Here is an 11280-nt window from a genome sequence, read left to right as displayed (position 1 = left end):
TATGCGTTAGTGTCGTCGTTCTCCGATCGACATATTAGCTAACTAACTCAACATCGAGGTTCTGATAGTTTGCCGTTGCATACAAATTTCAAATTGATTAACTTAAACTTCACTAATTTTATTTTATTACTGCTATGACATTAAATAATCGACTAAATTTATTGAACTTATAGTTTTCACATTTTTTGTATGTATCGGCACTATCAAAGAGTTCGCAGAAAATGTTTCTATCAACATCAAATGTCCGMTGTTTTYATTTCAGGATMTAAYATCGATGTTTTATCRATGTCCCAAATTTCCAACATCGATTSTAAAWWTWTCGAACATCGAACGAATTACATCGATGTTTTTCTCCCGTCCCTAGTAAGAGCGYTCCTTGTTACATCCATAGATAAAGACGAGTTACTCATCCAGAGAAAACTAAATGGACTTTTTRGAAAGTGAACAATCGATCATTAAATGYTGTCAGTTTTCTCAAAAATTCAGTCAAAATCAGTCTTGATTTCAAGAAGTTTTAGMTTTGCKAGTTTTTTTTTCATSTGCAAAGTCGACTCAAACATGACGMTGCTTTTTTCKAAATTTCTCAAGMCCCATTTCACTTCCMTTCCGGTAATTTTCTCCTAAAAAAWTTTTCAGTGCACATAACGCGAGCGTGCGCGCACTTCAATCCTGGCCAACGTGGCGAATGTAYWGAATGCAACGTAAAATGARCGCCRGTTTTGGGGCGTTTGCAGAAGTTACCSATTTCTCTCTCTGTTCAATRCGTGGGTGAAAGTGAGTATCCTTATCTCWTTTTTGTTTACCTTGTCCTTGTCCCTGTTTTCTACTGGCAACCGGTTGTGTTTACATTTTTGATCCTTATTATTGTTGTGATTTGTGAGCTGTTTGCCCTGAAAATCTGTTTTTCCACCCGATTATTAATCAACTTGAGTCCCAAAACGTCCTGTTTTGGTACCGGATATTCAATCCTCTCTGGGGAATACTTCTTATTGAAAAAACGCTTCATTGGGGGCACATGGAATAGAAATTGTCATCCAGATTTATTACGCATTTGGAAGATATTTAGCAATTCGGCTATCATGGGTTTAGCTGAGCTCAGCTTTTGCCTGTTGCTACTCAGCTTATCAGGAAGCAATGCCAAGACGACATGTGATTATCAGGTGAGTACCAGATAAGAAAAACATTTCCATAACTTCCTTTTCACATTGAAGGAATTTGCTGCTATAATGAAACATTTACTAGGGCTACAAAATCTACACAGGCGAGAAAATAAGTAATATTTAATGTTGGTCAGTTGCGCAAAGTACCTACATTGAAATTAGTTTGGTTAGTTAGGTTGAAATAAGGTTGTACCCAAGTTCTAACTCATCCTGAACACTATTAATGATCGAAACCACATCGAACACTCTTTAAATTAATTTTAAAAGCGGTTTATATTCATTTCATTTATCGAAAATCTGTTTTCCTTCTTTTAAGTGAATTTGATTTTAAGCCAACCATTCAAAAATGTGTTTTAGCAGAACAATTTAACAAATTGGAKACAACGTACGTGTTTCTTTTCACGATATTTTCCAAACAGCTTGCCCTAAAATTGCCAATTTCTGCATCCCTTAATAAGTGAGAATGGGGCAAGTTTGATTTGGGTTAATAACTGCAGCATTTTAGTCAGGAACACATAAAACYGCCTCGTTTTCCACATCTAAACTTAATTCTAAACGACATACATAAATATAAATTTTACGAACAACTACCGACGTTTCTCATTTCTCAAAGARTTYATTTTGTAGCCCYTTAAATCTCTCGGTATTTACARGCTATTCGTATGGTTAATTTTTAGTACTTTCTGGCCCCATTAWCGAAAAATACCGTGCAAACCAAGTTGCTGGATTCGAGCGACTGCGGCCAAATAGGCTTCGAAGGAAGCGATAAACTGAACTCCCATTTAGGGTCCTTAAGGCTACGGGCTGCTCTTGACGACAAAAGGGGATATTCATTAGATATCATTTTTCGCGAGATCAAATGGAACAGTAAGGCTATTTGGAATGTGAACAAGGAGCAAATTGAATTTTTATTGAATTTTCAGAAGCCCATCTGAGGTTATCGCAGGAAAATGAGATGGATCTAAGTATATGCAAGGTATATTCCCGAGCCCATGACGCCGCTCAGGTTTCCATATCAGAAGCAATTGATTCGTGCTTTAATTTCGAACATTATAACAGCAGCGTGAATTATCTGTTGGACTTCATGGCGGAACTGGATACAGACATTTTATATAAAAACTTGGTTTTTAATTTCCCGAATGTGGCGAATTTTGGTAAGAAAACATTGGTACCTATAGGAAAAAAATCTACAGCTCTTTGAATATTATTTGAACACGTTCGTGTCTTCTCGATAAGTAAGTGGTGGATTATTTTGCTCCTACCTCGGCAAAATGGCGATTGGCGAGCAAGTTTCGAAACCTTTTACACACAAAGAAATACCCTCAATCAAAAACCGCAAATTCAGCCGCTTCAGACAAAAATTACATTTTATTCCCGTAATAAAAGTAATAAATTTTGCCGTTGTTAAAGTGCTGAGCTTTCTGGGCGCAATGGGTTTCAATGGGGCAGAATTTACGTGCAAAATAGTCCTACTCAAAGTAAGTGAGTAAAGTGACTCCTGAAACAGTAATCCCACGGAAATTCGACTAAAGTTGCCCTTAGTACACATAATGAAAATATTAATTTGTTTTCCAGGTAATGATACTCCTTTACAGAACAGAGCAATATTCTGCAGTGTGGATATATCCAGTAACTACGATATTTACCTAAATATTCAAGCCTTACCCCTAATGTACAACGTGACTTACTACAAAGTGGAAGTGTTTAAAATCAAAGGCGGTAGTAACATTTTATTAGACGTGCGAATGCTAAAAGCAGGATTGGAGCCCGAGCTGTCCTTTGAATTTATCACCTATAATGATGAAGGGTATTACTTTTTCCAAATTAGCGCCGTTAACGATATTTGCCCGGAAGATGCTTGTCTGAAGAGTATTTCGGCGACTATTTATATACGTAAGTAACTACTAGAAGCTTTAAGTGTTGCACACTTGGATATTTGTATGAAAAAGTATGTATTTAATTTTGCTAAATCGTTCGTTGTTTGTATAATTTGAGAAAAATATCTGAAATTTATTGCAGGTAGAAGATATCCCCCGTTAGTTATTGGTATTGTCGGAGCTAGTTTTCTGATTCCCTGTATATTGTTTATGTTTCATATGTGGAATCGACGAAATCAGCCTGTAGGTAAGCAGCATTAAACTGAATTTTAACACGAGCATGGCATGAAAGTTGGGTGGTAATATTTCAAATCTATTTTGTCTATTGATGAGTTTAGAATTGAAGCATTTCTGTTTAAAATTATGCACACAATCTCTTAAGATCGTTAGTTCTTTGCAGTTAAAATGAGTAAATTTCCAGATAAAAACGAAGAGGCACAGAGCACAATTTACCTCGTTTACAGTCAAACTCCTGAGAAGCACTATTTAATCGTGAAAGCACTAGAGAAATCCTTGAAGAATTTGGCCAAAGTGCAAATAGTGAGCAATATATCTGAGGCCTCGCATATCATTTATATTTGCGGCACGCACATCTTCCAACCCGACCCGATCGTACACAAACACTTGGTGATTGAGGCGAATAGAGCGATTTCCAGTGTGGAAATCCTTGTCGTTTGTTTGCCGTACTCAACAAAGGAAATGCCGCCATATCTGAAAAAATGCCTCAGGTTCAACTTGATGGAGGATTTTGAAAAATTAATCCATTTGTTCTGCTGCGATGTAGATTTCAGTAGTCATACTCAGTATGGAGAGTTGGACGCGCAAGTTAAGGCAGCACAAATCCACACCGAACCAAAAAAGATCATTCTTAATATGCCTGTTATTATTGTAACTGAACAGTCTGACACTGAACCGGAACCAAAAGAGGCTGATGTTCTGTTGTAAAATGTCTTTAGATGTTTTTACAGGGTTTTTCATTGTGATTACACTGCCCTAGAGAAGCATTTTGATGTAAACATGTAACCTGTAAGGCAAAACGTAGAAAAGTGCCAATTAATTTTCAAAATATGTGTCCTAAAATGTAGTGTGCATGCATAACTAAAATGTAAGTACTCTTTATGGTCTGATCTCTATATTTCCAACTATTTGAAATGTACAGGGTGTTAAAAGCCATTTTGTTGCTGTAGGTTTCACCTTTTTTTTTCAGTTTAGATACTTTTTTGTTTGCATTTAAGGTGATATTTTTGCCCTATTTGGCGTATTGTTTTTCTCTTGAAAATTTCATTAAATCGAAGGATCTGAAAGTTGGTCGAGAACCTACATATCTGGAATTGTGTACAGTTTTTGTGGCAAACTTGAATAAAAATATATATATACGGTTTTCTCGCCATTCGCTTGCCGTATATATTATTTGACTGATGCCAACAATATCTGAAACACTGTGATTCATGTACATAGAAATACTCCAGGATTTTATCTTTTCCTAACTCTGTTTAATTATTGATGCTAGAAAGTAAGTATGTAAATGTTTTGTATATTTTATTTTCGACCTAAACAATTTTCAACTGATGTATTTTCATATGTATGTACCACGATAATGTGATTAATGTTGAACGTTTCAGGATAATAAACGTGGTATTACTCAAATTTGCATTTTCGCACATAAAAGCCCATAAAAGGATGCATTTTCAAGTTGAATAGATGAAATCGGCATTTAGTCGATTAGTTATTTGATAATTAATTAGGAATAGAAAACGCAGTGTTTTTCATTCGGGGCCTGATTATATCAAGGCTGCAAAATCTTTTTTTTGCCTTTCTATAAGCAAAAGCAGGGCAATTTCCAACTTTTTATGCCCTTCGCGTGGCGATTTTCTTCAAGGGGTTGTTTGTTACTGACCAAATTTTGTTTAAAACGTTTTACTTGATGGTTTAATATGTCCAATCAAAAATCCACTTTCAGCTATTAGCTGGTTATTTTTTCCAGCTAATGACTTTAAAATATCCGCCAGTCCATCTTCATTGAAAGTAGTTTTACAACTGCATTCCTTATTGTACCATCCTTGATTTGATTTTCGATAGTCGAAGTTGAAATAACGCTGTTAATGGTAATAATTGAACCAGGAACCGATACCAATTCAGACATGCGAATGAACAAAATAAAATAATCTGTCGCCCTCATATCATAAATCGTTATCTTTTACTAGCGACAGGTCTGATAAACAAACGTTTAAAACGTTAATAATATGCCTCAAAGCATCCGGATTGCGATTAGAAAAACCATTACTCGTTGTGGCACACACACACGTATTTTTTTTTCATTATTTAATTGAAATCGATTGGAAAACACACGAGACAAAAGCATTGAACGATATTGAGATTTGTTTGATTGTTGACGCATGTAGGTATGTGTATTGTTTTATTATGGGTGATCCTACTATTAAAATGTTTCTAAATAAATTATTGTATCCGATGGAGTTGTATCCGATGGTGGTAAAAATCATTGAAATAATTGACCATCAACTGAAGTGGTTTTGATTAAAAGTTTTCTGAAAAAAAAAATTTTGTTAACTAGGAGCCTACTTAGTCGAATATCTAGATGCGCGTTTCACCCGGTATACACATTACACGCCCACATTACATATTGTCCATTTACAGCTAGTTTTATCTCAAATGAAATCTGATATGGAAAAATGTAACACTGAAAACTCATTAATCATGTTTTAAGATTTGAACCGCTTCCTAAACCACAGCCGCTGGTCAAAACTGTTTCGATCACTCTCAATTATGTATTTGTCATTCAGCTATTTTTTTCCCAAACATAAACATTTTACACTCACTTTACTTATGTGGGTTTGGTCAAAAGTGTGACCACCAAGTCAAAGGCACAAAAGAAGTAATCAATCTCCTAACTTACTTTAAGGAACACTTTGCCTAAATTGGATTGATAATCAACCAAGTAATAAAGTGTGCTATATGATTAATATATCAGGAAACAAGGGGAATATTGAAGAAAAAAACGAAAATTTCCCACAGGAATTGTTTCGAGTGTGTTAGTTCTCACCAGTGAGGTTTTGGCTGAAAGTAACACTATCTGCACTTTTATTTGATAATTTCATTTATTCAATTCCCTACAATTTGCAGTCTATTTTGAGTGTAAATTGCGAGTGGGTCAAAATTTAGATCAGTTTTCTTTTCACATACGTTGTAGTTTATTTAAAACCATCATCAAGTTGAACTTTCTATTTGCATTTGTTTCATGCGAGTAAATTACCAAAATGTTTGTCTGATGATTGCTCCTTATGTATAAACCGAAACGTGCTTAATAGAACAATCGAGGTGGACGTTGCGTTCAAATTAACTGCCTAACGAATTTAAACTTGTAATCAAAAATTTGATTGAGTTCAACGCATTGTAATTAATTTTTTCCAATTTAATATAAATATGTACATGAATATTTTTTTTTCATTTCAATATTTCTTCTTATGATGTTAACTGACTAAAATGTTGCGAAAGCGATAATACTGCTAATAAATTGCAATTCAAAAATTCCGGAGCAATTTTTCATCAAACAGTGAGAAACCGACCGAGTTGAAAGAACAATGCAAGTGAGCATAAAAAAAATTCCGGTTTATATACATTTTAGTTGCTGATGTTTTCCTTCTTCTTATTAAATGGTTCATTCGTAGGCAACCTATAAGCAGCCAGGTTTGTGTTTTTGGTCTCATCATCGGAAAAATCATTTTGAAATTTCGAAAACGCTAAAAGTTAGAAACAGTTCTAAACGAAGCAAAACTATTTTTTTAAATAGAACTATGAATCAGTTTTGGAGCGGTTTTGGAGCTCCTTTTACGCGCAAAAAATGATAGAAATGCAAATTCTGTTTTATGTTTGAAAAATATTTTTGCTTAATGATTTGGTAGGCATTAATTGTGATCGATCGAATAACTGCGTGAACTATAGGGTTGGTTCAGGGACATCAGGATTGAAAAAGAAAGTCAAATGTTCGATACAAGGAAATATGTGACTGCATGTATCCACCCTCTATAAGGAATTCATAACACATTCTAATGGACTATTACATTTTTTCAAAGTGAACTTTTATTTACATTCGATTCATATTAAAAAGTAAGAGTAGGTGTACGAGTGGGGTTTACAACAGTCTACCAACTCTCTAAACCGCGCTTTACTTTAACACTTCAGTCACAATTTCGCACTCGTTTGACAATGTTAACAATTCATTAAGTTCTTGTCGCATTTTGGCCGTGCGTTTCTTGTCGTTGATTGTTTTCCTTTGCTTGTTCGAAAAGTTGAAAAATCGCGCCGTTTCGCTTAGTTGTCCTCACTTCATTCGGTCGTTTCTTTCAAGTTTCAACGATTTTCCTATAGGGTAAGTGAAGGTCCCCCTAAGGGACTGTTTATTTTAAAGCATTTTCCCCCTGTTCTAAGCCAATAATTAATTTATTGCGCGTGTTAATAATTGATTACCATTTTCAATATTTATGAGGCCAATAATCTTTGCCATTCGCAATTCTAAATTTAGTGGTGTGATATGAGAGTGATGGCTTTTAAATCTTAAGTCGTCTAAAAATAAGTGAAAGTTTCAAAGATCCATGTAGTGTTGAGGACAAGTAGCTGATTATGTCATTTAATTACTGATTTGGGCCACAGGGAATTTTAACGAGCGCATTACCAAATTGTTTGCTGTTTATTCACTACTCATGCCATACATTGTTTACAGTGGACAATTGGGCGTAATTTAATTATGATATAAATATTTATCAACTTTTATTTATTATTCTGTCGTGGTAAATTTGTAGTGATTGTTGCATAGAAGTGGAAGAATGAAACTGAAAACATTTTTCTCGCAATGTTTGACTAGTTTTAGAGTTGACCAATTATTTCCAAAACCTTCATCGAGTGAAATTTAGGAAAAATCTAACAGATCTCTAAATATTGGGGTTTTCATTAAAGCGGCGCGCTTTTTTGTTGAGTTTGTGTCGATGGTCGAACAAAAATATTCTTTCAGGTAAAAAAGTGGCCCTTCAGTGCGTCATTCGGGGGTTTTACTGCAAAATACATTTTACTCCTTAGTTTTTATGTAAAATGCCTCATACTTGTATATTTGTAAATTGTACCCTGTATATTTTTCATATTTTTTGACATTTTTGTTAATTTTCAGCGTAAAATGAGCGTCATTTATGGGATATTTAACAGTCTGGGAGCAAATAGGCCTAAATTTTGTCATAAATTAAAAGCAAATTGTTAAACTGTATTTTCCATTTTTTAAGCATTCCATAGGTCAATAAAAAATTCAAAAATTTTACACTTTCGGGGAACGATTGAAAAATTGCTGTTATTTAATAACTGAAACAGTTTTTTGTAAAATGTTTTAGAAATTATTGCTATATATTTCACTAGATTGTTCAAAATGCGCTTCCTTACCGATGCATTGCGTTTAAGGACACGAAATCAGAATTTTTGTTGAGACTTTTAAAGAAGGGAAGAAGTGTTCAAATTTCTTACTTCTCGGAAATTAACAGCAACTAAATAAGCAAAACTAAGTTGAAAAATTAATTCAAAACTTCAAAACATTTTTTTAGATTTCTTCAAAGGAAATCACGTTGGCAAATAAGTTGGACAAGGAGTTCAAAACTTTCGAATTTTTTTACATTTCAAAAAAGTAAAGCTCTGACAGTGAAAATTTTGCAATTTAAACTGATTTTGTTTATAAAACATGTGGCAAATAGCTTTTGAAAACAACTCAACGCAAAAGTTTTCTTATATTTAACTAGTGCCTATTATATGTATGAAAAAAGTTTTTGCCCCACAATATTGTTCCAATAATGCATTTTATTCAGTTTCCTTAAAGCTCACGTGCTCGACAGGCAAGGAATTATTTGCGCTTTGTTTGCTTATAAGTGTCGTAATTCAATTAAAATTCAAACAAACGGCCTATCGGTAATTACACTAAACTGTTCAATGCGACTGGATTTTATACATCATAATCCGCAGTAATTATTGCTAATAAACCTGCAGTCAATTAAATGCGTTCAGTTACATTTTTCCCAAACGGTTAACCTTTGGCGATAAGAAACATTTTATTACTATTGTCTTTGGAATGGTGACATATTAATTAGTGGCGAAAGCGTTCTCACGGTAGTTAGAATTATGTGTAATCGATGCCCATATTTAGCAGTTGAAGTACCACATAATACAGATACAAAAATGGCAATTTGCCTGAAAAAAATCAGGCGCCAAAAGTTTGAAAATATTTTTTTATAACACGAATTTCAGCAAAAAATGTAAAATTTTTAAATTCTGTTTTGAGAATAATGTTAGCCACCGAAGAGGCTGGAAAAGTCACAATTGAGGCAAAAAACTCATTAAAAAAAGTGTTCCTTGCGAAGGACCAGTGAATTGGCCGCCACGCTTGCCCGATCTGAATTCTTTGGATTATTTTGTTTGGGGACATTTACGATCAATCGTTCATGAAACGCCAGAAAATACCCGTGAGGAATTTATTGATAGGATTTTAAACGCCTAACAACTAACATCTGCGATAAATACATTAGTTTTCTATGCAATTTTTGTATTAGTTTGTTGTAAATGTTCTGTGCTTTTGTAGCAATTTTTTGCACCAACTCAAGTTGACACAAATAATTAGGTTTCCGTCGCTTAATGCAACTTTTGCAACTTTTAATGCAACCACATTCCAGAATTTTATTAAATATCCCAGAAACGAAATGAAATGTGGAAAAATAACCCGAGCCAAAAAAGTTTCCAAATTAATCACTCAATAGCACTCTGGAGCCGTTTTACTGAATTTATTTTTGTTGTCCAGGTTTTGATACCAAACCCCTTTCCAAGAAGATTAAATTGGCAATTTTTAACTACTAAAAAATTAAGATCCATTTGAAAGGTGATATATAATCGTATGAACGGTTCGAAACTTAGGGAAAATCTCTAAAAAAACCATTTTTTAACCCTCTATATCTGCGAATCGATGCTATCTAGGGATTTTGTTTTGCATCAAGTAGCGAGGTTATTTTAGGGAACTTTTCAATACTAATTCTTCTCCTGATAGAAAAACCATCCAATACGACTTCTTTGCAAAAAAATTTACGACAATTTACTAACTTAATTAAGAGCGTTCAAAAGTGTTTTCTGTTGAAGAGAAAATTCACTTTATTTATTGTGGGAAGTTAAGTGCTCAAGAATTTTCACACAGTTATACAGTTTAATAGAAAGAAAAATATTTTGCGAAAGAAGCTGAACAGAACAGCCGTTTCGAATACAAGTTTACTACTCATCGATATTTTATGGTATATTTTGAATAAAAAAATATGGGCAAACGTTAATCAAAAAACGATTCTTTGCGAATTCTTCAGTGACTAATTGAGGAAACAAACGGGAAAAAATCCTTCCAGTCACACTAATTGAGTTGATTTTCCTTTGCAGACACCGTTTAGTTGACGAATCATGGCATTCTCGTGAAATCCACCGTAATGGCTCTTCTGAACTTCAGCGCCCCATTCCTGGCCACCCCCAATCCCCTCACCAACTTCTACCAGCCGCCCCAGCCGCCGCAGCCGCCCACCCATCAGCTGCCGCCCTACCGCACCTCCTACACTTATCCGCCGCCCCAAAGACCCTTCCTGGACGAGGATTATGGGGCCAATCAGCGCCAGCCATCCAGCCCGCAATCGGGCAATGCCAATCAGCAACAGCCGCAACAGGGGCCGTATCAAACGCCTCCAAACGATCGACAAACACCGCAACAATTGCCTACGTTCACGCGTGTGACCGATCCAGGAAGTAAAACGAAAGTGCATGCAGTTATAGATTATGACTATGAGGATGAGGACGAACCCATGCCTCCAGTGACTCCGATTCAGGGGCCGATTTACATTAAAAACGGTTCTGTGCCGGTAGTGCCACTCTATTCACATCCCGTGTTGAATAATGGCAGTTTTGTTCAAATTCCGGTAAGTCATTCATTTTATTTTGCAACAATATGAGTTTTTTTGGACAGCAAAAACTATTAAAAATCAAACATTTTTTGATCCCTCAGTAACGCGCGTCTCGGCATGACAATCACTATTTTTTACAAACTTCTTTTTGGGTATTTTGCCTCAAAAATGTTTGTCCTTAAAAAAGACAGAATTTCCTCACGTCTTTTATTACAGATTAATAAATAGTGCTCCTATTTCGCAATAAGAACGAATTATTTATCAAAAAGTAAT

The 11280-nt window shown here is 34.9% G+C and overlaps 2 protein-coding genes across 2 annotated transcripts in view; both read left to right on the top strand.

Moving 5' to 3' along the window:
• The first annotated feature begins 721 nt into the window (after nucleotides 1-721).
• Nucleotides 722-4684, top strand: LOC109536670. Its single transcript, XM_019902983.2, has 6 exons — nucleotides 722-1160; nucleotides 1838-2027; nucleotides 2084-2314; nucleotides 2736-3053; nucleotides 3180-3284; nucleotides 3459-4684. Exons 1-6 carry the CDS (start codon nucleotides 1080-1082, stop codon nucleotides 3980-3982), a joined length of 1449 nt encoding a protein of 482 aa, XP_019758542.2. The 5' UTR covers nucleotides 722-1079; the 3' UTR covers nucleotides 3983-4684.
• Nucleotides 4685-5500: 816 nt separating this feature from the next.
• Nucleotides 5501-11280, top strand: part of LOC109536671 (protein spaetzle 3) — a 30019-nt gene continuing 24239 nt past the window's right edge. The window contains exons 1-2 of the mRNA XM_019902984.2: nucleotides 5501-7424; nucleotides 10496-11022. Coding sequence (XP_019758543.1) covers nucleotides 10543-11022 — 480 coding nt within the window. The 5' untranslated portion in view covers nucleotides 5501-7424; nucleotides 10496-10542. The remainder of the gene's footprint in view (nucleotides 7425-10495; nucleotides 11023-11280) is intronic.

Source organism: Dendroctonus ponderosae, unplaced genomic scaffold (assembly GCF_020466585.1).
Source record: "Dendroctonus ponderosae isolate FM_Combo_2020 unplaced genomic scaffold, Dpon_F_20191213v2 Dpon_F_20191213_2, whole genome shotgun sequence".
Lineage (NCBI taxonomy): Eukaryota > Metazoa > Arthropoda > Insecta > Coleoptera > Curculionidae > Dendroctonus > Dendroctonus ponderosae.
The sequence above is the reverse complement of the archived record's forward strand: the minus strand, read 5'-3'. Positions and strand labels throughout refer to the sequence as shown.